Source organism: Balaenoptera borealis (genome assembly GCF_965194805.1).
Source record: "Balaenoptera borealis genome assembly, chromosome: 4".
Classification (NCBI taxonomy): Eukaryota; Metazoa; Chordata; class Mammalia; order Artiodactyla; family Balaenopteridae; genus Balaenoptera; species Balaenoptera borealis.
In genome coordinates, this window is record NC_138861.1 from 107,440,678 (window position 1) to 107,466,590 (window position 25,913).

The 25,913-nt window shown below is 43.1% G+C and overlaps 1 protein-coding gene across 1 annotated transcript in view; it reads right to left on the reverse strand.

Moving 5' to 3' along the window:
• Positions 1–17,227: 17,227 nt before the first annotated feature.
• Positions 17,228–25,913, reverse strand: part of BST1 (bone marrow stromal cell antigen 1) — a 249,487-nt gene continuing 240,801 nt past the window's right edge. The window contains 1 exon segment of the mRNA XM_082389530.1: positions 17,228–24,439. Coding sequence (XP_082245656.1) covers positions 24,334–24,439 — 106 coding nt within the window. The 3' untranslated portion in view covers positions 17,228–24,333.

Here is a 25,913-nt window from a genome sequence, read left to right on the forward strand (position 1 = left end):
TTAATTAGTTAATTTTTTAAAAAAATAGCTCCTATCAGCCTCTGAATATCAACTTCCAATGTGGCTAACTTCTGACCATAGAGCTATTTTTAACAATTCTTTCAAATATCTTATTATCAGATTTCAGCTGGAACAAATAGTAAATATTCCTGGTGGTATTAAACTCCTGTGGTTTTTTTTTTAATCCTTTTTCTCTTAAACCAAAGATATAGCTTTTCTCTTCCTGGTACAGAGTGGGAGACACACTTACAAATGGAATTTCCTTTATAAATGTAAATTTCCCTTACAAAAGGGTAATTAACCCTCAGTTTTCAGAGCTTCTCAAGCATCTGCAGTTTCTTAATCAGCTCAAAGTAATCCTTTGGCCCAAGAGGCATATCTTGGGGTGACATATTCTACTCCCCTTCACAGGGTAGGGTGATAAGATTTTGAGGGTGGGGGACGATGAACTTGACCATCCATCAAAGGTGGGGGACTTTGGCTAAACTGACCCAGCGGCATTCTGCTTTAGCAAGAGTCTTTGCTCAAACTGGACTGAACAGAGTTCATAAACAGAGCACAAGGTCAGGGTCTTGAGAGTTTAGAGGAGCTTCACTAGAGTGAGGTCAAGGAGAATCTTTGTCACTGGTCAGATACTTCTCCCAGAGTCTCTGCGCAGGGTCAGCAGGAGGAAATAAGCCATGTGGTTTCACAGGCAAGTTATTCACCAGGTGAAGTCAGTCTCACTGCTTGGAAGGAAGCCCCTGAAATCGGGGACCTAAAGCTGAGGACATGGGGCTGCTTGGACTCCTGGAGCCCTGGGAGGGGCTGTGTGGGATGCTGGGACTGTTCTCCCTGGACCCCAGCCCGTCCCTGAAAGTCCACACCAAGAGGGAGCAGACGAGAGCTGCAGGGTAGCACTTGAGCCCCAGTACAGGTTTCTGGAATCTTGCAGCCAGGGTTCGCACTAACTAGTCAGTAACGAAAGTCTCAGACCTTCACCCCTGAAATCAACATGTATGTGGGGATTAATGAGTTAATACACGTAAAGCAGTTAGAACTCTGTCCGGCACTGAGCAAGCACTCGAATATAGGCTATGTGTAAATAGAAAAAATTTGGAAAAATATCCACTACACTCAGACCAGTTACCTCTAGTGAATGAAATGTGGCAAAGGTACTTTCACTTAATACATTTCTTAATTTTTTGGCAATTAAAGAAATACATTAATTAGAGCCTGCAGATAGAAGTTGATAATGACGATGATGATTCTGGCAAATAGTAACTACACGGACGATCCAACATAGTTGTTAAGAGTATAAGTTCTAGAGTTACTTCGCTGGGTTTGAGTCCTGGCTCTGTAATGTCCTAGATGTGGTATCTCGCTGACTTATTTTCCTGCTCTACACTCCTGAGTTTTCTCACCTTAAAAAGGGGGGGGGGGTATCATTAACTATAAATCTATAAATTGCCGTGCGAGGCTCAAATGAGGTACTGCATGGAAAACACTTAGAACTGCTCCAGACGCACAGCAAATACTTCATCATTGTTAGCTAATATTGTCCAGTCATTTCTGGTCTTCTAGCTTATTCACAAAACCTTTAGGATAGAGGGCTGGGATTTTTATAGCAACGTAACTGTAGCTCTTAGGACAGTAATTAATACCCTGCTGGGGTTTTATGTTGTTGTTTCATTTTGTTTTGGTGTTTTGTTTTGTTTGTTTGTTTGCTTTTTAGATTCTACTTAGTTTTTCAAACACGTAAAAGTAGAGAGACCAGGAATGAACCCCCCCTACACCTTTCATCTGACTTAAACAGTTATCAACATGTCACCAATCTTTAATACTGGATTTTGTTCCCTTTCAATTAGGACACAGATTTGGTGAGATTACATGACTTGCCCTAATTGGTGAATCAAATAATTTGCTGTGATAGGTAAATTGGTGAGAAGTGCACAATGGTTTCATTTTTTAATTAATTGTTCCCTCTTCAAGAATTCAGAAATAGCTTAACTGTTCTGAGGGCTCAAATTTGTGGACTTTTGACTCACACTGTAGTTCACGGCGGGCCATGTGATAATTCTTTCTAGATCAGCACTGTCCAGTAGAAATATAATGTAAGCCATAGATGTAATTTTAATTTTTCCAGTAGCCATATTTTTTAAAAAAGCAAAAAGAAACAGGCATAATTAATTTTAATAATATATTTTATTTAACTCAACCAATCCAAAACATCATTTCAACATACAATGAATATAAGAATTATTAATGTGATTGCTTACATTCTTTTTCCTTGGTACTAAGTTTCTGACATATGGTGTTTATTTTATATTTATAACACCATCTCAGTTGGAATGCTCAGTAGACGCAAGGGGCTAGTGGCTAACCATATTGGATAGCACAGTTCTGAATAGCAGTTCCTTGAGGTTAAGATCTGTATCTTCTTCATCCTGCTGTCTTTTACAAATAATTAATGAACCTCTCTCTAGTTTTGAGCAGAGATACATATTAAAATTCTTCCACCTGAAGGGGTAGGAATGGATTGCTAACTACTCCTCACTGTCATTTGCTACAGAAAGCCACATCTGCTACATTTTGGGTTTGTTTTGGTTTTAAACAAGGAAGCTCCGTCATTTTAATGAAATAAATACCTTTATTTTTCAAAGGTATTCTTTGCTTTGAAAAATAAGAAAGTGACCAGGAAAGTGATAGAGTAGGAAGTCTGCCATGAATTAGACAGTACTGTAGCAAGAAGGGATTTTGAGGCAGAGGCAAAATTGAAAGGATCCCAGAAGGAATCCCTAAATAAAATCCATTATCTCAACTGGGAAGTATTTAAATCAAGTGAGAAAAAAACCAACCATAGCAGATAATGCTGGTGCATGATGCTTACCCCCTTGGCCAGTTTCTGGGCACTTGTCCAACTGCCCAGAGGAGGCACCTGCAACTCTTTGTCTGGGAGCTTTCTCTGACTCCCAATACCTGCTCTATCCACACACAGGGTAGCCTGAAAGTGCCCAGGAATTCACACCCTCCCTGGGAGCAGCCCTCAACCAATGACTGACTGGAATGAAGAATAAAGACCTCAGCTCATATGTGCCTCTGAAGTGTTCTACCCAGTCAACCCAAAGCTGCCTGCAGGATTAAGTTCCAGTTGCCCTCAGTGACAATTTGCCTGGAAATCCACCGTTTACTGGCTTCTTCCCTCCCTGGTCTCAATGTCCCCCTCCCCTGCCATACAGTGGCATTACAATCACTAGGACCATCACAGGAGGGAAGCTCATGGGCTCAGGGAAATGGATACATCCATATATATACTATCTGAGCCACTGAGAGACGTAAGGAAAATAGTATTATAAGGAATGTGGAGTAGGTTGTTGCTTTCTGCTACCCCCAAAGTGCTAAGGGAAGAAAATGACAGAATGAGGTCAGCCAGCTATCAGCTAAGGTATGGTGGGAGGCTAGAAGACCTCTATGGTGCATTTAAGGAGACACTCACCTCCTGCAGCTGCAGGGCAGACTGTGCTGAACATCATGCGGGCCCAGTATGTTCACTGTGAGCACAGCAGAGTGACAAGAAATCTGAATTCATAGCCCTGGTAGGTCTACATCCCTTCTAGGGAAGGAGTGAGACCCTGAGACTCAGGATGGGCACATCTTTGTATATGTGATTGAAAACCTTGAACCCCCAGAGTTGGTAGGACTGGCTTTCTCCTCCTCTCTGGAGGACAGCAGCTCGCTTTGCCTGAAGATGTGCACAGGCTTCACATGGCAGGATGATTCTTGCCCTCTTCAGGACCCGCCTCCCTTCGTTGCTTTTAGATCATAACTAGGTTCGGGGCTTCCCTGGTGGCACAGTGGTTAAGAATACGCTTGCCAATGCAGGAGACACGGATTGGAGCCCTGGTCCGGGAAGATCCCACGTGCCGCGGAGCAAATAAGCCCGTGAGCCACAACTGCTCAGCCCGTGTGCCACAACTGCTGAAGCCCACGTGCCCTAGAGCCCATGCTCTGCAACAAGAGAAGCCACCGCAATGAGAAGCCCGCACACCGCAACAAAGAGTAGCCCCTGCTCACTGCAACTAGAGAAAGCCCGTGCGCAGCAACAAAGACCCAACGCAGCCAAAAACAAATAAAATTAATTAATTAATTTTAAAAGAAAAAAAAAGAATGTATTGATAAGGGGCCACTCTCCCATAATTCAAAATTTAACAATCTGACAAGGACACCTAGGACCTAGTCCTAATAACATTGTTGGAATGGTTCTTTGAAATCTGGAATAAAAGATGCCCTGAAGTAAATGAGATAAGATTTATTTATTACTTTACTTTGGCAGAGTAGTAAGAAAGGGGTTAAAGGCTCAGAGAGATGGGCATGCTGGAAAGAACGTGTAACACATCCAGCGGACTATGTTCCCTCAGAGGGCCCAGAAACGCGCTTTGTTAAAACAGTAAAGAATGTGCTAGTGATGGGGGTGCTGTCCTCACGGAGAAGCTCATAAGTGGCTGTGTTCTGAAGGCCAGGGATGGTGGGAGTGATGTTGCCATGGGATTGTGCTTCCTAGTGCCAAGAGGAAAAATAGGATTCCAGAATTGCAGAGACTGGGAGGCAACACTTAACTGGCATAGGCAAGGCAGATATGACTGCCATATGGCAATGAGTTGACATGGCAAATGGGGGCCTGGCAGGCAGGAATCTGAGACAGAGGCTAATAGATCCTATAGTTCCTTAGAGCAAGATATAGCTGTGGGCAATCAATGAGGATGTTGCTTGACCTTTACAATCAAAAGTGATAAAGAGCAAATGAGTCAAAGGCTGATGTCCGCTATTACAGTGGAGGACCACAATCCTTCACCCAATCCCCAGACCTGTATCTGGAATCTCAGACCCAGATCCAATCATTTAAGGGAGAGGAAGTGCCCTGCAATGCCACAGCAAGCATATAAAATAGTGATTCTCTCAACCTTTCCTTCAAAATGACCTATGGCCATTTATCTGAGTTACTGCACATTACAAGAATGGAAATATTCTGACCTTCTTATGACCACTGACTATAAAGTTTGGACTGTCACAACTACAAGACCCAAAACACAGTCATGGCCCCCCTTAGTTAAATAAGGACTTACTGAGGCCAGGTAACTAATGGACTCCTGGCCAAAGTTTATCACAGTGGGTCCCATTGTCCAGGGACCCATCCAGTGGACATTTCCCTAGCCCTTCTCGCATTGGTTCCTTGACCTGTAATCGCTATTACAGTAGGAAAGACCAAATGGAAGCCTCTGAAACTGACCCCCATTCCAGAAGCAGGACCACATCCCAGGTGCAATGCAAGAGCTTAAGACCACCCTCAAAGACTCAAAAAAATAAAGCAGGGCGGATTATTCCACCATATCCTCATTTAATTCAGTCTAGCCCCTGCAAAAACCAAACACTAGATGGATTATGTCAGAAGGCAGTAGGCTATTATATATTTAATCAAGTGGTAATCCCAATTCATAGTTGCAATGCCAGAAGGTAGTATCTTTATTAGAGTAAATTATCGCAGATTTGGGCACTTGGTATGCTTCGAATGCCTTATTTTCAATCTCCTTTGGGAAGAAGTATCAGAAGCAGTTCACGCTCACCTGAAATATGCAAGTGACTTGCCATCTTGCCTAAGGGCTATGGTAGCTCTACTGCTCTAGATCCCTGGACAGTCTAAAAAGACCTTGATTGTCTAAACATTCTGTCTAACAACAGTCTGGCCCCTTATATTGATATCATGTTGGCTAAAACTAGTAGTATGAAGTAGCAAGTCTCCTAGATGCCCTGGTAAAACACATGCAAGCTAGAATGTGGGAGATAAAACAACCCTATAAAGATTCAGGAGTAAAGTTAGAGTGAGCCAGTGGTCTGGGGCATGCCAAGATGTGCCCTACAAAATAAAGAACATCTTACATCTTGCACCTCCTACTGCTATGAAAGAAGTATGCCCCTTGGAAGACTTCAGTGGATGTTGAAAACAGCACAAACCACCCTTGGGTATATGGGTTGGATCCATTAATTGTATAACTCGGAACACTTTTGACTTTTAATGTCTCTAAGAACAAGAGGACACTGTAAGGGTGGAAAATTTGCCCTTCCTCCCTTCTAGATTCTTTGGCTGGTCTAATAATTAAATGAACATAAGATAGATTAACAGGAGAAAAACAAATTTAATTTCATACATACAGGAGCCCCATTAAATTATGAGACTCAAAGAAGTGACCAAAGCAGAAAGCTTTTATACCTTGTAGACACAGTAATTTGTAAAGAACTAACAAGAAAAAGGGTTTTGGGTTTAGAGTAGTAAATTAGTGAAGAAGTAACAGGCTTTGTTTATATAGCCTCCTTAGTCCAAATTTTCTATTTCTGGTGATAAGGATGCCTTCTATCCTCTTGGGACAGGGAGGGTACCTTTCACATGGGAGATTTAACTCCTGCTTGCAGGAGGACAGAGGACGGTCAGAGCGTTCCTCTCGTACTGGCTGTTTCTCAAGGAACTTCTGTGTAAGTCTGAATTCGGTTTTAAGCGTTAAGTTATACAATAGCATTTTGATGCTTCCTCTGATAGTTTCCGTAACTTGTGTAACAAACCAGAAGTGGCTTCATGATTTGTACATAATTCTAAGTGCTTCTTTATTCATTCTTTCACTGTACCTTAAATTACAGGGAAAAATCCACTTTAAAACGGTTTCTTATTAATCATTAGTTCATCTAGAACTTCATGTGAACATACCGTTTATTTTCTGTCCATTGTATCAATCTTTAAATTTAGTTTTACCTCTAAACCTGTGGATATTTGCTTTGGAATGTTGCAGCAGTTTTCAAAACCAGAGACTCTAAATTCTTTGAAAAATTCCAATAATCCCCTGACGTGTTTTGTTGCGATGCCTATGTGTATACTTTTGTAATAATTTACCGATATCATTTATGACTGGCAATTTCTGTCACAGCTCTCAGGCCAGAGAGTTAACATTTGTGCAACTGCCACAAGCACAGGCTCGGGGACAAAAGGGCAAGTGGCATCGCACTGCCACCATCGGTGTCCCATGTCTGCTCCCGCTGGCGTTTGCCACTATGGTGTAGACCAGAGGTCCTCGTGGGAGCCGTCCTCCACCCATGACTGATGGGTAGAAAAATATCTCAACCTCCTCCCATTCTCAGGTGCAGAAACTCTGAAGTATGTTCTACACTGTCTACAGTTGCTCCCCTGATAACCTGGATTGCCTTCCTGCCCTCCCTGACTCACTTTCCACTCCCTCACCAGCGTTTCTTGGGAGCACTTCCCAAATTGACTTGGGATTTCCTTGGACTTATTTTCTGTCACCGGGTCTGCTTTTGAGGAAAGTCAGTATAACTTCTGACTAACTCGTTAAGTCAGTCAACAGCTTAATCTGGCACAATTAATAAAAGGGATTCCTTTATTCTCAAGCTCTCCAGGGAAAGCAGCTCAACAAGAGCCTGGGGAAAAAAGACCTTCTCCTCCTTCTCGCTGAGAAACTGCTTGTCACGGGCTTGTCACAGCTGTGACAGCAGAGCTGAGGATGTTAGGAGGAAAGGTAATATTATTGGTTTGCATCACGTGTCTGAAGGAAGGAGAGAGTGGAGCCATCAGGCACCAACCAGACTGTCTGTGCTTCTCCCAGTGTAGCAACTGGGCTGGGGGCTACTGACTTCCTCAGACTTTTAGGTCATAGGTCAGTGAGCATTTTCTTTAAAGGGCCCAATAATAAGTACTTTCAGCTTTGCTGGTCATACAATCTCTGTTGCAGCTACTCAGTTCTGCTACTGAAGCTCAGAAGCAGCCACAGACAATACGTAAACAAGTGAACGTGGCTGGGTTCCAATAAAACTTTACTTCCAGACACTGAAATTTGAACTTCATGTCATTTCCACGTCATGAAATATTGTTCTTCTTTTGCTTTTTTCAACTATTTAAAAATGTAAAACCCCCTCATGGCTTTTAGGTTGTACAAAAGCAAGTGATGGGTCAAATGTGGCCCCTGTGGACCATTGACAAACATACTCTCAATAATGCTGTCAATTGTACCCCTCCTCAACTACGTTGTGAGCCCCTTGGAAGTCTGAGAGCTTCTGGGCATCTATCACTGTGACCTTTTTTTTTTTAGTTTTTATTTTATATTATAGTTGATTGACAATGTTGTGTTAGTTTCAGGTGTACAGCAAAGTGATTCACTTATTCATATACATATATCCATTCTTTTTCAGATTTTTTTCCCGTATAGTTTATTACAGAATATTGAGTAGAGTTCCCTGTGCCATATAGTGGGTCCTTGTTGATTATCTATTTTATGTATAGTAGTGCTTATATGTTACTCCCAAACTCTCAGTTTATCCCTCCCCCACCCACCTTTCCCTTTTGGTAACCATAAGGTTGTTTTTGAAGTCTGAGAGTCTGTTTCTGTTTTGTAAATAAGTTCATTTGTATCATTTTTTTTAGATCCCACATATAAGTGATGTCATATGATATTTGTCTTTCTCTGTCTGGCTTACTTCACTTAGTATAATAACCTCCAGGTCCATCCATCTTGCTGCAAAAGGCATTATTTCATTCTTTTTTATGGCTAAGTAATAGTCCATTGTATATATGCACCACATCTTCTTTACCCATTCACCTGTCGATGAACATTTAGGTTGCTTCCATGTCTATCACTGTGACTTTTCATGAAGGTTATCGAGGGTGCAGACAGAATGTTTCAGCACTTCTCCCTACTTAATCTACCTAGCCTCACCTCCTTCCACCCCCCAATGCCCTGTCACCCCCTTTCAGGAAGGAGCAGATCCTGATATGATTGCTGGGAGCAAGGAATTCTTGAGCCACTTTTACTCGTGGGCGAGGTGACCACATCATGAGAGTGATGTGCTCTGGGGCACATTCACTCAGCTTAGCCAGGGTTGGCCCTAATCAGCAGCCTGACAATCTAGTGGTTAAATAATAATTGCCAGTTTCCAATCTGTGCTTGGGCTTGCCTGTAGCATGCTTGGCAACTCCTCTGGAGGAGAGGGGAGAAACAGGGCCAAATTCAAACAGTCCTGGGTCCTTGGATATGACACATCCAATAGTCACTACCTCTCCCAGGACTCCTAATCAAGATAACCAGTAACTATTGGCTGAGTAGTATAAAGGTGTTAAATAAACAAAGTGCAAACATTTAAGACAGACTCAATAAGTTGAGGACATAAACCTTTGTACATATTAGTCTCTATGCCTGGAAATACTTTCAACCCACCTCCTCATGCCCCCACTTCTTATCTGGCTGAATAGCCCTTATCTTTCCCATCTCAACTTAGAGGTCACTTCCTCTAGGAAGCCTTCCTTCCCTGATGTTACATTGAGTTAGGTCCCGACTCTGCCATCCCAAAGCATCCTGTGTCTTCATCACACACATAAAAATAGAGAGCAATTCCTAGTTTAATTATCAGGGTCAGGAGAGTCTCTCTCCCTCCCCACCTCTCTCTATCCCTCCTAAGTTCTATTAACAGCAGCAGTGGTAAACAAGAACTCCATTCTGATTATAATTCTGTGCAGATCACTGTGTCGCACAGAATCCAGTCCAAACAAGCTTAATGTGTTCTTCCAAGAGATTTTAACTATGTGCCAGCTATTCCCAAATAGCAAAATTTTACAAGCCGCATCTTAGAATTATCACGTCACATTTCTATCACAAAATCATGCAGGTGCAGCTGATACAAGTCATATTAAACCCTTTCTATTTCTGCACAGGGCAGAAACACACACACTTGGACTGGCTTTTCGACATGCATTTTTCTCAAGTAAATAAATCGTTTGAGTGAAGACTTTGGGTAATTTTGACAACTACCCTTTAATAGCTACATGACAATGGGAATTTGAAAGGACTAAAATAACGTAACAATGAAAATATGATTTTGGGAATCTGCTTCAATCCACATCTTTTGGGGGAAAAAAACTATATTCCTAAAATTCTAAGTAAAGCGATTTCATACATACACATTTCTTATTATTGGGACGTATTTTGGGATAGACTCTACCAAGAAAACACAGAAACATAAGGCTGTAAGTAATGAATAGTTGTGTTGAAATTAGCATAGTGCAGATCCTGCCACCTGCTTCATTGGTTATTAATGTGGATGTTCAGAACCCTGGCCAGGTCTTAAAAAGACAGCTTCCCAGTCTCAACAACAGTTGAGCCCTGCTCGCCAGTAAAGTGTTTGAGTTTACCCTTTTCTTTGGTGCCACAAGTCTCCTTGTGTAAAGTGTAAAGCTGAGCTCTGTGTTTCAAAAGCCTATAAATGAAGTTCTAGCAATTGCAAAGTCTTCAGTGAAGTTTCGTTTTCATGAGTTCCACTTTCGGGCACTGAAGAATTTTGGAAAGACTAAATAAATGGAAGAATACCATTCGGGGCTGGTTCAGCTCTGTTTTGGACTGTCCCACATGGAGTGAGGCCATGAATTCTTCTCTATGTGACACTCTTTATTCACCGTATCTATTTAGCACTCTTGCAAACCTCAATTTTCATTATCTCACAGAAGAAGGAGTTGAGAAAGCTGGTTTTCACTTCAGCACAGGTCTGCCTCTACATCTTACTTTTGAAATACTCACTGTTGTATGATTTTGCTGGGGCTGCCGTAACAAAACATGAACTGGGGAGGAACCCAATTTAGTCCGCAACATTTGTGTTCAAGGGGAATTTCAGACATGTAACCGATCAGCCGGCCAAGATGGGATCACTCCCACTTCATGTCTCTGAAGATCACCAGAAGAGGGTCACCACATTTTTTGATCAAAGTCCTGTGTCTTCCAAAATATTTGTTAAATCAACCAATATTCAGGAATGTTCTTAGGATTTTTTCCCATTCTTTTTCTTTTTAATTTACCTCAGATGCCTCAGAATCCAGGTCCTCCCTCTTTAACATCTCTTTCTCATCTTTGTGCACGTCCCTCCACTACATTAATACATGCACCATACAGATTGAATATCTTAGCAAGGAAAGGCTCATAAACATTACACTTTATCTCAAAGGTCTGAAATTCCTTTTCAAATTGGGCTTCTATTTTGTCCTGTTGCTTCTGAAGTTTTTGAGGGACATTGACATGGACCGACCTCAGCCAGGGTCGCTGGAGATTTTGGCTTCCTTTCTGTGGGAGTCAAAGGCATTTGTGCCTTCAGACTCGCTGAGCTGTCAGTATCTTGTCAAAATTAATAAAGGGAAACCTCACTAAAATGGAGTCAGGAGGGCTGAAGGGGAATTCTCATGCAGGCACCACTCTAAGTCAATACAGATCCCAAAAGGAAGAGATGTATCTTGCATCTCCCACAGGAAATGACACTACTTTACTACTGCCAGCAGAAGGGAGAAAATTGTTCTCCTTGCCTGGCAACAACTCAGCCAATGAGAGACTGTCACAACTCAGCCAATGAAAAGCTACCATACCTCGAACTCCCAGTTTCCTCCAGTGGACTTTTTGTTTATAACAGCCCGTCTTAACTTCCCCTATTCCTCTATAAAATAGTTCCCTCTCCTTTGCTCTACTGGATTTGCATATGGTTGCCATAGTTGCCTGTCCTGAATTGCAATTCTTTGCTCCTCCCAGATAAACCCATTTTGCTGGTAAAGTAACTGCATCTTTTATCATTTTAAGTTAACCATCTTCACCATCATAGTTTCTACCATTCCTCTTCAGGTTCCGAAAGTCACTTGTTATCAAGTATGTCGTGCTAGAGGGAAAATGACCAATTTTTAGGGTGGCTACCAAGGAGACCCAGAACAGAACAGAATAGACTAGTACTCAGTTCCTCAACATGCCTGCCTAGTTCTCTCTCTTGTGCTCTGGGGCCTTTCGTGAGCATTTCGTTTGTGGTCAAATGCCAATCATTATTCACTCACTCAGAAGATATGCATTAAGTACCTACTAAGTGCCAGGCTTGGTGCTGGCACTGGATGACAGTTCATGAAGAAGCAGAGCTGGTATATCACTACTTCTGCTAAGGCTGGCTGCTACCATCCCTGCCCAGGGCAGGAGGAACTCTCAGAGATGCTGGAGTTGTGTGATCTTAGCCATGTAATGAAACTCTCTACTTCTACAGTTTCTCCTCGCAAAACAGGATATAATAGAACTGATCTCATGGGGTGGTGAGGACTAAAAAGGGCACCTATGAAAGTACTTGGCACAGTGCCTGCTGCACAGTAATCTCTGGACTGCACTAGAAAGTACTGTATTGGTAGATAGTGTTTAGATAAGTATGAAACATCTCTAGTAGTAATAATGAAAGTGCACACCTCAGACTGGCACTCGAAACCAGCCAAAACTCAGATTAGAACTTGAACCCACAGGCTGGGTCTCGAACCCTCTGTCTTTTAATTAAAATCACTCACCTGGTATCAGGACTTACTGAAGCTCAGGTTCTTTATGTCTCAACGCAGAAGGAATTCTGAGAGAGGCAGAGGGATAGGCAAGAAGTAGATTTATTAATACAGGACCCTTGTGAGAGATACAAGAGGGCAGGCACGGGGACTCTGCCCCAAGAATTAAGTGGGAAAGCAGGTTTATTTAGGGAGATACACACTCCATAGACAGAGTGTTGGCCATCTTAGAAGGCGAGAAGCCCTGAAATATGGGGTGGTTAGTTTCTACGGGCTGGGCAATTCTATAAGCTAATAAGTGGGAGGTTTATTCCAACTATTTGGGGAAGGGGCAGAGATTTCCAGGAACTGGGCCACAGCCCCCTTTTTGGCCTTTCATGGTTGGCCTCGAAACTGTCATGGCGCTTGTGGGTGTGTCATTTAGCATGCTACTGCATTACAATGAGCATATAATGAGGCTCAATTTCTACTGGAAGTCGAATCTCCCACTGTCGTGGGCATAATTGGTTCTAACCAGTTTATGTCATAGCCTCAATGGCTATGTCATTCTTTTAAAAGGTTGTGCCCTGCCCCCTCCCCTCCTGTCTCAATAACAATATTAGCAACTAACACTTAAACACTGCTCACTTATCACGGGCCTGGCACTGTCCTGGGTTCTTTATGCACATGGACCAATTTCATTCTGAGTACTTGTAATCCCTATTTACAACAAGGTGATGCAACTTGGAGACATACATGATCTGCCCAGGGCCACACAGCTAGCAAGTGATAAAGGCAGGACTGGCCAGACCTATGTCGACTGAAGAAAATGCACAACCTAAAAGTTGAGAATTATGTTTCATTCGGCAGGCAAAACTGAGGACTTAAGCCCAGAATACAGCATCTCAAATAGCTCTGAGGGAGTGCTCCAAAGAGGAAAGGGAGGAGCCAGGATATAGAGGAGTTTTTGCAACAAAGACCAGGTAGTGGAACATCAAAAGATTACTGTTAATTTAAAAAATCCAGATATCTTGAGTTAAGGAATTTAGCGCTTTTCTATATATGGGAAGATGCAAGAGTCTGGGTTCACTGAAATCATTCTTTTGATATGCACCTCAGCTATCTGCGGCCAGTATCTTGTGCTGTCTCGTCCTGAGTCTCCTCAAGGTGCACCGTTGGAAGGTGACTGCAGTGGCTGATGGCTTGATGGCTGCAACATCCTTTGTTTACTGATATGGCAGGCAATATTTTTCATTCACACCTAACAGAATCTGCTCTTAGCCGCAATGTTGGGCTGCAACCCCACTTGGTTCCCTGTAATATTGTGATTTATAATAAGAAATATAGGTTTGGTCTTCATCCCTGCTCCTGGCACAGAGCTCCTAAAAACCTTGGAATTTCCTGAGGAGGGCAGTAAATGTGTCTTTTGTTATCTTAATGAGTGAAATTTTGGAAAGCCCACAGGTAAGAATGGAGGCTGCTTGTCAGGGGAACCAACCACATGACCAGAGGATTGGAACTTTCAATTTCACCCCCTTGACCACAGGGGAGGGAAGAAGGGCTGGAGTTTGAGTCCAATCACCAATGGCCAATGATTTAATCAATCATGCCTGTGTAAGGAAGCCTCCATAGAAACCCCAAAGGAGAGCTTCCAGGTTTGTGAATCCACGGAGGTGTGGCAGAAGTGGGTTGCAGAGGGCGTGGAAGCTCTGTGCCCTTTCCCCATACCTCGTCCTCTGCACCTCTTCCATCTGGCTGTTCCTAAGTTACATACTTTGTATTAAATGGTAATCTAGTGAGTAAACACTAGAGTTATGTGACTTGAGTCATGTGACCCACTTCAGCAAATGAATCAAACACAAAGAGGAGGTCGTAGGAACCTCTGATCTATAGCTGGTCAGTCAGAAGCACAGGTGTCAACCTGTAACGGAGCAGGACACTATGGGGCTTTCCCAGGACAGACCCCACCCCCATATCCTCTGCTGTAGCTCCTCTCTGAAGTACCTAGTTAACAGTATCTGATGCACATTTCTTGAGTTGTTTTTTCAGATGCTAAAACCCCCAGCAAATGGAAGATGTTGACTACTTGATGAGCACAAGCACGTAGCCCCCAGACTTCCTGGAGCCTGAGGATTGATAATGTTACTTATCATTATGACACTGCCCTGTTACCTCACCATCAACCAATCAGAGAATTGTGCTCGAGCTGACCATATACCCTGCAACTCCCCTCCCTTACCTGGCCTTTAAAACTGCTTTGCTGAACCGCATCAGGGAGTTCAGGCTTTTTTGAGCACTAGCTGTTCTGGACTCCTTGTATGGCATCTTACAATACACGCTGCACTTTCCTTTACCACGACCCAGTGTCAGTAGATTGGCTTTACTGTGCATGGACCAGCAGACCCAAGTTTGGTTCAGTAACAAACATGGGCTGACAACTGGCTTGGTGGAGGGGGGGACGGGCAGTCTTGTGGGACTGAGCCCTCAACCTATGGAATCTAACGCTGTCTCCAGGTAGATAGCACCTGAATCAAGCTGAAATGTAGGACATGCGGCTGGTGTCAGAGAATTGCTTGATGTGGGAAAAACCCCACATATCTGGCAACCAGAAGTGTCAGAAGTGAGGTGTTCTGTGTGGCTAGTAAAGGGGAAACCCAGGAGGAGTAGTGAAATGGAGCAGGACACTGTGGGGCCCTCCTGGGTACAAAATCCTTTCTGTGTCCCTGTTTCTTATTTGCAGGAAAAAGGCTTCAGCCTCCTAGACCTTCCCTGAACCAAAGGGCAGATTCCAACAGTTGCTAATCAGGGAAGTGAGAGAATGTATTATAGAAACAAAGGAAAGTCAGTTAAGAAACAATAGTTTGGCAATAAAGCAGAGACCTAGTTCCTCCCCAAGGGACACACATGACAATACATCTTTGAGTTCTTCTACAGGAACCCTCCACTTGGCTAGTAACTACACACTGAGACTGCAGAAGGTTGGAGCCAGAAGGCTGATGATTGAGATTCTTGGAACACCATCCTGTTATTTCATCACCAACCAATCAGAGGAAGGTCACACACCCTGCATCCCTCACCCCAGATTTTGCCTATAAAACTTACTCCCCCAAACCATTGAGGAGTCTGGGGTTTTTGAGCATGAGTCACCCATTCTCCTTGCTTGGTCCTGCAATAAACCTTTCCCTGCTCCAAACTCCGATGTTTCCTTTCGTTTGGCCTCACTGTGCTTGGGACACATGAACTTGCGGTCAACAAGAGTAGTGTAGGATTTTTCTTCATATTCCCCAAACCTGATCATCTTGCTCAATCTTAAACGCAAATTCAGTATTGATTCCTTCACATAGCAAATGCTCACTGGGTCATGGTAGTTCAGGGTGGAGCCTTCTGACAGACACAAAGACAATGGATGAAGTCACTGTCCTTCAGAGAGACATTAAAAACAAATGCATCTGAAACTGGAACAAAGTGAGGCTTCAAGGAGGGGGTGAGTGAAGGGTCCAGATATGAGGGTTTTGTTGAGAATGGGGAACTGAGAATAGGCGGCTGCAGAGCATGGAGGGTCTCTGGGGACACAAGGTGAGGAAGGCAGTTTGGGGGCAAATGGAAAGATCTTGAATGCTAGATTTGAAACTATGGATTTTATTTTGCACTGATGAGTTTGTGAGACAGGAGGGAAGGGGGCATGGCACAACCTTTAAAAGAAGGACTCAGCCGCTGAGGACACGACATAAACTGGTTAGAACCAACTAGGCCCGAGATGGCAGGAGATTCAACTTCCAGTGGACCTTGAGCCTCATCATATGCTCATTGTAATGCATTAGCATCTAAATGACACACCCACAGGTGCCATGACAGTTCTGAGGCTGACCATAAAAGGCCAAAAGTGAGCAGTGGCCCAATTCCTTGAAATCCCTGCCCCTTCTCCAAAATAGTTGGAATAATCCTCCCACTTGTTAGCCTATGAAAATACCCAGCCCATGAACACTAACAACCCCATATTTCAGGGCCTCTCATCTTCTGAGATGGCCCACACTCTGTCTGTAGAGTGTGTATTTCTGTTTTAAATCTGCTTTCACTCTACTTCAGCTCGCTCTGGAATCCTTTCCTGCATGAAGCCAAGGACCCTCATTTGGCGGCCGGTCCCAGGGACTCACTAGAGACCTGGGATGTGACCATCCTCTCACACCCCATTTTCCTACGGCATCTTAAGTAGGGGATCAGATCATGCGGTCAAGACCCTCACTTAGGGTGCTTGCTCTGGCAGCACTGTAGAAGTTAGGCTGGAGAGGAAACAGATCAGGAAATGTTTGAAATCAACATGTTAATGTGTAAAAAGCCTAGAACTTGCAGTTGAATGATTCTGCTCTCACTTGTATTCCTGATATCAAACATAGCTTCATGTGTTCAAAAAACACGAGTATGTGTTTGAATGTATAGAGAGAAAAATCTGCTACGTTGCATATAGTATGACAGAGGATATTTATCGCCTTCTTCCTTAATTTTTCTGTATTGTTTAAAGTTTTCCAAGTGATCAGCTGTCATTAAAAAAGTAATTTTTATTTTTTTAAAAATAAAACACTTTCTTTTCCACGGAGGTCAAAATGACAGCATCTAATTAAGTCACAGGCCGGTGTGCTGTGAGTGACTGTGTAAATCCACTGGTAACCCAGGCAACCCAAAGGCAGTGGACACTGTGTTCTGCAAGCCTGGCCTGAGAGATGCCCTTGGCTGGGGCTTCCATGGGATTAGCCTGAGGAGCCAGCTGACCCTGAGACAAGCTGAACTGGAAGTCAGTAGGGGCCTTTCTCTTCCTTTCTAGGAATCCCAAGTTCTTATGCCACTTGTCATCCCCCCTTCTACTCCCCTCACCCACACTAGAATATATCACATATTTCACGTGTTTTATTGAAGTATAGCATAAATACAGAAAAGTATGACATGTGATGCTTTTAATCTTCCCTTGTACCATCCCTGACCTCCTTCAACAAAACTTACATTAAAAGAAAATTAAAGAATCACCCACCCTGTGTTTTCTTCTCTGAAACCCAGTTCATCCACATATCCATTCTCTCATTAAAGCCACATATGGAATGTCCACTTTATCCAGGAAAGGTCAGGCCAGGGAGGAAGTGATGAGTAAGTCTTCAAAAAACCACAGTCCCAACGATGACAAGACAGTGAAGATGGACCACCTTAGGGGAATGCACAGGGGCTGAGGCAGCAAAGGAGCAAAGAACAACCAAGGCTCTGGTGGTAGAGGTACCAGAGGACTCAGGAGGCTGTCGGGGAGGAAGAAATTTTCCTCTACCCTTCTAGGTGCTTCTGGCCTAAGAACTGAATTGACATGAGATGGATTAGCAGGAGAAATCAAAAAGGAGTTTAATAATGTATACATGGGAGAGACCAAGATAAACTGAGTAACTCACCAAAATGACTGAAGCCTTCACCTTAAATACTATCTTCAGCTAAAGATGAAAGAGGACGTTGAGGGTAGTGGTTGGGGACTTCAAAAGGTAAAAATGCAATTCACAAGAAGATAGTAAAGCAAATGTCTGGTAAATAAATGTTTGCTGGGTCATGCAGAGACAATGGGTCACAGAGTGGACCCATTGTCTGATCTGTAAGTCCTGCTGAGTTTCCCCCTCCACACGGAGCCCATATCTTTGCAGGTATCTCTGGCGATAGCTCTATTCTAGGGAACTGGCCCTCTTTCTTAATTCTTTTAGGCAGTTAGGGGGAATTTCAAAGTTTCTTCCTGAGTCGTTTGGGCCTTGGTTATTTTCAGCTCAAGAGAATCCACATGTCAAAGAGATATTTTGGGGTGGAAAATTTTGCTCCCCGACAAGGTGGTGCTTAAGATGGGCCTTAAAATCTGACAAATGGATGGCAGAGCAGGAAGGGAAATCAGTGCAGAGAGACCAGCACATTCAGGACCCCAAGGAGTGAGAAAGCAGGACACATCTGGGTTGGTTATGGCAAGCTACTTGGTTTGATAGTGCCCAGCTGGGTACAGCCTCTCTAAGATGCTGACACCACTCACAATTCATAGCAGTAGCCACACCAATGAACATTCTACATCATGCCAGTTCTTCTTGGATTTCGTTCCTCTACCGTCTTTCTTCCCATACTCTGTTTACTTAGCCCATTCTGAGCTTGACCTGGTTCCCAGCCCCATCCACTCCCTGTGGAGCCAGTGTCCTACCACACGGTGGTCCCCAGAGTGCCCTGGCTTGGAGGGAGGAATCCACTCTTCTACCAGGTACCTGAGTGTCTGCACTATATGGAAGCTGGAAAGCATGAGCAGTAGCTTCAGGGAGCAGGGCTGACTGGTGTCCACGTCCTGAGTAAGGGCAGGCTAGGAAGTCACAAAAGGTCCAACACATTAGGTCCCAGGACTGCTTTGGAGCAAATCTAGGATCAACAACAGAGAACAATCATTTATTCACGGGGATATTTATTGAGCATTTTTTATGTGCCATGCACTGGGCCAGGGGCTGAAGATACAATGAGGAGAGTTAATCCCATCCCTGCTGTGGCTGCTACTGGTACCCTCACCATGGCTGGCCAGTTGCTAAAGCGAGTGGCCTGCCTGATTAGGACATTTAGTGTCTGCTCTGATTGGTCAGGCCTGTGCCACAGTGATGGTTAATTATTTTTAATGCTGCCTCTGGTCCCTGGCCTGGTTGTTAGTGGGCAGGTACAGATGTTAATCAATATTCATATTAACAAATGTACAATTACAAACTGCAATAAGGAAAAGAACTTTGAATCTGACCTAGAGTGGGAATGGTGGTCAGGGAAAGCTTCATGGAGGAAGAGACCCTTGAGCTGAGATCCAAATGATGAGCAGGAGATAACTGGCAGAGATGTAGGGGGTGGGGCAGAAGGTTAGAGCATTCTGAGCACATAGGGAGAGCCAGATGGCTTTGTGGATAGAGTTTGGGTGCACCCTCTAAGGTGAAGGGATGGAGTGCAAGATGGATGAGCTGTGAAGAGTTCTGAGTTGGCTTGGGCATCGGTGCTTGTTATGGTCTAAATGTTTGTGTTCCTCCCAAAACTCATCCGCAATATGTTGAAATCCTAATGCCTGAAGTGATGGTTTGGGGAGGTGCTTAAGCCTTGAAGGTGGAGCCCTCATGAATGAGATGAGTGCCTTTAAAAAGAGGCTCCAGAGAGATCCCTAGTTCGTTCTTCCATGTAAGGACACAGCAAGAATGCTCTGGCTTATGTATCAAGAGGAGGGTCTTCACCAGAACATGACCTTGCTGGTAACTTGATCTTGGACTTCTCAGCCCCTAGAACTGTGAGAAATAAATGTCTACTGTTTTTAAGCTACCCAGTCTGTAGTATTTTGTTATAGCAGCAGCCCAAGTGGACAAAGATAGTATCCTTTTTTTTGGGGGGGGGTGCAGCAGGGGAGTTGTTGAGATTCATACAAGAAGAGATGGTGGCTCAAACCTCAGCAGCTGAAGTGTAAAGTGATGGACACTCAGCATTTCTGTCCACCACTGCAGGTTAGAAAGAAAGTATACCACGAGGGCACCAGAAACCACAGGAAACTGGCAAGCCCAGACAAGCCAGTCCCTCCAGCTCTGTTCACACTGGCAAACACTGCCATTTCACATAGGGATGCTCCTCTTCATCAGTGAAAAACCTCATAAGCTCCCAAAATGTGGAGACATGGCTGAGCAAGTCATCTCTAACCTTCACCTTGGGCTGGGGAGGCCTTCAGTTAGAGTCAGAAGCTTATCAGTTGCAAACAACAGAATTCACTCCAGCCAGTATAAGCAGAAAGCACTCATAGAATCTCCAGGAGAGTCAGGGGATGACACTTCCAGACTATGAAACCTGAAACCACACCCAAATTACCAGTGTCCATCCACCCAGCAGAGATTCTGAGCCCAGTGACCACTGGGCACGGTCGCCTCAGTCTGCACCAGTCAAGATACCAATAACACCCCACTCTTCATGCCTTTCCCCTCTGATCAGGCCAAATCCTTGATGCATCTCCATGTTCACCTCTCTTTCCCCTGAAGGGAAGTCTCCTGCATGAGCACCTGACCAGCGAAGTACAAGTCACATGTCTGCACCCTAGCTTCAAGGAAGACTGGGAAAGCATGCTGCTAGCTTCCTTCTTGGGGAAGTGGGACTTAGAAGATAAAAAAATTCCCCAGGTATATGAAATACGCTGAAGAGGAGCCAACAGGGGTGTTTTCAGCTCCCATAAAGCACCGAAAGCCTGTGATCAAGATTGGGCACAGAGCCTCCATCACCTATTTCTTATATATTAAACAGGGCCACCTTAGACAGAATAAGGCTCCCTTTGTTTTGGAACGCTTTACTTCCACTCAGAACCAGCTACATAATTTACAGGTCCCAGTGAAAAACGAAAATGCTGTGCTCCGTGTTCAAAAATTAAGACTCTAAAGACAGAGACAGAAGAACATTAAACCAAGCATGGGCCCCTCTGAGCATGGGTCCCAGTGTAACTGCACAGATCACAACACTTGAAGCCGCGTCTACCTCCTTTTTCTTCTGGTTGGCCAGTAGGACTTATGTGGTTTGGACACTTGTCTAATCTACTGTTGTTAGACGTGGTGGGAAGAGGTGGTAACTCAAGTGATAGCCTCAATAATAACATACATGATAAGGTCTGGATCCCTCTGGAAACCTATTAGAGCTCATTGGGTAGGGGGGGAGAGGTATCATAAAATTCTGGAACCTACACAAAGAAGAAGAAATGATGAATTCCAAGGCTGAATTGAGAACAAAAGTTGCTTTAGCAAGCTTGTTCAGCCTGCCTCTCTTTACAATGCTCTACTTCTTGTCATGGCATATGGGTTGTTATGGTGAGTGAACTGGGACAGCACTGTGAAACATTACAGAGAAGGTTTTCTTTTCTTTCCCTTTCTTTCTCTTTCTTTCTTTCTTTCTTTTTCTTTTTCTTTCTTTCTTTCTTTCTTTCTTTTTCTTTTTCTTTCTCTTTCTTTCTTTCTTTTTCTTTTTCTTTCTTTCTTTTTCTTTTTCTTTCTTTCTTTCTTTCTCTTTCTATCTTTCTTTCCTCCTTTCCTTCTTTCTTTCTTCTATAAACCTTGGTCAAATGTATTCTCTGAAGCTAATGTAAGACATCCATAACCTGGTATTTCATGACAAAGGATACATGTGTTCAACATTTATATAAAAAGAAAAAAAAAAAATCCCATTTCAACCATCCATACCAGGCTTCTCCAAAACCCATGGGGCCTCAGCTACGAAAGAAAAAATCTTGACACTGGTAATACCTCATGCTCACCTGCACACCTGGAAGGATTCTAGCTGTAAGTCTAATGCCCACCTACAATGCTCAGGCGGTCTGAATAGGGCTGTGACAGTGTCAGCTCTGGGAAGGTGAGATAGAAGGCATGTTACCCTGACAAGTGTCCTTAAATGTGCTGAGGTGAGGAGGAGAGATGCAGGTGTAGAAAAGATGGGAGTTCAGTCTGGGACAAGAGAGACTATTTCTGGTGTCAAAGTGCAAAAGAAAAGCAAAAACATAAATGGTAGGTGGAGTGTGGGGTTGGAGATCTAAGAAGACTGAGGAAATAGAAAGAGGAAGGGGGAAGTGAGTTCAGAGGGTTCTGGAGCAGAATCCAAGTGTTGTTAACATTCCTGGGTCCGTATTTAGTGCAGCAGATGGAAAAGCACCCCAATGATGGAGTCAGTCCACCTGGTTGTAACACTTCTCCTCCGTTACTAACTGCGTGACCTTGCAGAAGTGATTTAACCTTGTCAAGCCTCAGTTTTCTCATCTGCAAAATGAGGATAGTAATGAGAATTAAAAGAATGATTAAAAATTGACAACAGTGACTGGTTCATGGTAAGAACTCAATAAATACTAGGCATGGTGATGATGATGGTGATAATGATGGTGGTGATGATGGCTGTTATGATGATGGTGAAGATGATGATGGAGATGATGAAGGTGACTGATGGTGATGGTCAAGGGACCTGGCCTCTCCCGAACCCTGGAATGAGCACCATGGCGTGGGGCGGATGAGTGTGTAGACCCCACAAGAGAGGGGTAGTTATGGGAGATGAGAAGGAACCAAGAGAGAAAGAGATGGGAGGCACAGGGAGCTAGTTGGGAGACCTGTGCAATCATTCCCAGTGAGATTCCCTGCCCAGCGCAGTGTCTGAAGTGACCTCTAAATACGCATGAGATTGAATTGTAAATGTGTGTTATATAAAACAATCATCAAGCTGTGAGGATTCCCAGCTTTACAGTGAACACTTGGGCAAGTGGTTACATAAAATGCAGTAGAGGCTCTGTCAGGAGGAAGACAGAGCTCTGCAGTCAGGGCAACAGGTTTGAGGAATGGCTCTGCCCGCAATGGGCAATTCTTTTTCTCTCCAGAGATTTACAGGAAACGACAGAAAGTGAGAGCTCTCACTCCCAGTTGCTGGCCGCTGGGGCACCAGAATCTGCGAGTTCTCACGTCTAAACCTCCCACGCTCACTTGAGGTGAAAAAAGGAGTAAGAACAGGAAGTGTCTGTGAGGAGTTTTGGTTTTCTTTTCCTCGTCTGGAAATGTTTTGTGTTGTGTCAAATTACCACACATAGATGATGTATGTGCTTATTTCTCTTTTTCTGATTAGAAAAGTAATGCATGCTCATTAGAGAAAATTGGGAAAACACAAGAAGTCAAAAGTCAAGAATAGGGATCACTAATAAGAACATTCTCCAGAGATCACTGCTCCGCTTTCGGGCTTATTTCTTTTCCTTTCCTTCATTTACAATATGCGTATAATACAAACATACATCCATAATGTTACATTTGTATTATATTTTAGACAATTAGATCATATAAACAGTTTTATGTCCTATGTCTTACACTGATCGCTGGCATTTTTCTATGTCACGAAATGTTCTTTGAAAATTTTTAATTTACAAACAGTGAAATGACTTTATGGCATATAGTTCTGAATGTTGGCAAATATAGATTCCTGTCGCCACCACCATAGCCATTGATCCAGAACAGACTTCTCACTCCCCTCAAATTCCCTCAGGCTGCTCCTTTTCAGTTAGCCCCTCCCCCTAGTCTTAACCCTGAAACCAAAAAGTTCTCCATTCCTGCAGTTTCACCTTTTCCAGAATGTCCTGTAAACAGAATTATACTGTATGCAGCCTTTTGGTCTGGCTTCTTTCACTTGGCATGCTGCAACTGAGTCTCACACTGCTGCATTTATCCATAGCTAGTTACTTTTTATTGCTGGGTAGTATTCCACTGTATAGATATACCAAGGTTAGTTTATCCATTCACCAGATGAAGGACATTTGGGCTGGTAAACATAACTTTTCCTATTTGAATGATATTCCATCCTACAGATATACCAAAACATATGCAAAGAGTTCCCTATTAGTAGAATGTTTAGTTCCCCCTCATTATAAATAACCCTTAAATGGACATCATTATACATAGCTCTTTGCCTACCAAACATGTATGAATACACTTATATAGTATACATATATTTGAAGCTATCAACAAACATGCAGTGTGCCCTGCTGTTGTATAAGAAAATATAAAAATATATATATACAGTTCTACCAAAATTTTCTTAAAATGTTTGCTTATATAACTAACAGTCTGTCTCAATATGTTGTATCATTATGAAAATAAGAAAATAATAACTAGCTTTAATTCTAATGCAGTAGTTTTTTTTCCCTGTGCTGTACCATAGGTTCTCATTAGTTATCTATTTTATACATAGTAGTGTATATATGTCAATCAAATTGTTAATGCAGTAGTTTTAACCGGTTAAATAGAACTAGCTTAATTTCTGAAATCCTGACCGTGTATATCATTCAAAACCCATTTCAGGACATTGTTTTCCCAGCAGGAAGCTTCTTTAGACAATGGAGTCACCTGGTGTACACAGAACAAGAAGGATGACTGGGCAAGGGCAGGTTTCAGGACTGCAGGCTGCTTAGGGCAACACAGCTGAGTTCCTAGTTACATCTGAGCAACTGAAGCCAAAGCCACTAAGAGAGGAAAGACAAAGCTGGCACTTTGTTCTGCATAAAGGGACAGGGCTTCTCTTTGAGTAGATGTTGCTGCCCTGCAAATTAAAAAGGAAATAGAAAAAATGTCAGTATTGGTGGATGACACCTATTTTCAAAAACATATATGCACACTGCGGAAAATTTAAATAGTACATGGGACTTCCCTGGCAGCGCAGTGGTTAAGAATCTTCCTGCCAGTGCAGTTGACACAGGTTCGATCCCTGGGCCTGGAAGGTCCCACATGCTGCGGAGCAACTAAGCCCATGCACCACAACTACTGAGCCTGCGCTCTAGAGCCCGCGAGCCACAACTACTGAGCCCGCATGCCACAACCACTGAAGCCCACGCGCCTAGAGTCCATGCTCTGCAACAAGAGAAGCCACTGCAGTGAGAAGCCCACGCACTGCAACAAAGAGTAGCCCCGGCTCGCCACAGCTAGAGAAAAGCCCACGTGCAGCAGTGAAGACCCAATGCAGCCATAAATAAATAAATAAATAAATATAAATAAATAGTACAGAAAGTTACAAAGTGAAAAGTAAAAGCTGCTTAGCTTCCCTATTCCCACTTTCCATAGAGAATCATCCTTGATAGTTTTGATTTGTCCTTCCAGAAATGCGATACACACTCCCTACACACACACACGTGTGCGCACACACACTCCCACGCACACACACACACACAGAGATTCACATATCCTTTTATCTAAGCACAGATGGAATCTACAACTTGTTTTTTCACCCAACAGCACATCTTGGACATACTTCCATATCGGTACATATGGAGTTTATTCATTCTTCCTCATGGGTGAATTCTGATTGTATGGATGTACCATAAAGTTCGCCAAGTTCCCTATTGATGGACATTACATCATCACAGCTTAACTGGTGAGGAAAAACCAGTCATGACATACAGACACTGAGAGAGGATCTGGCCAAAATAGGGACTCTGGTCATAGCAAATAGGGTCTGACCACCAGATTTTTAAAAACAGAAATTACTGAATTCTTTGAAACCAATTAAAAAATAAACTTTTAAAATTATGAAACAATCTGAGGTTTTTATCCCCTGGATCCTGACTAGTGGCTGGGGTCCTTGAAAGTTGCTTACTCCCTATGAGTGCTGTTCGCCCCTTTTTTGCTAAAGGTAGCTCCAGCAGCCCACAAATTTGTACTAGGGCTCCTCCTGCTGGACATTTTGTATAATTGCACTTCTAATTCAGTTAATGTTCCAGACAGTTCATCCAAAATTGATTAGTGTTTTCGCTGTTAAATAATTAACCAATTAAGACAAAGACAAATTTACTTTTACTTTTGAAGAAAATAAAATAATACAGAACTAAACACAGTAATAATGAGTCTCCCTTCATCTTTTTCCAGTTCTCACTCCCTTCCCTAGCCATTGGGAATTTATCTTAGATCTATTTCTAACATTTACGCCTATTATCATGCACAAACAGAATATAGTTTTGTTTTTTTTCACTTTAGATGCCTGGGTCCACTTGTCACATTTTAGCTTAAGCTTTTCATGTCAC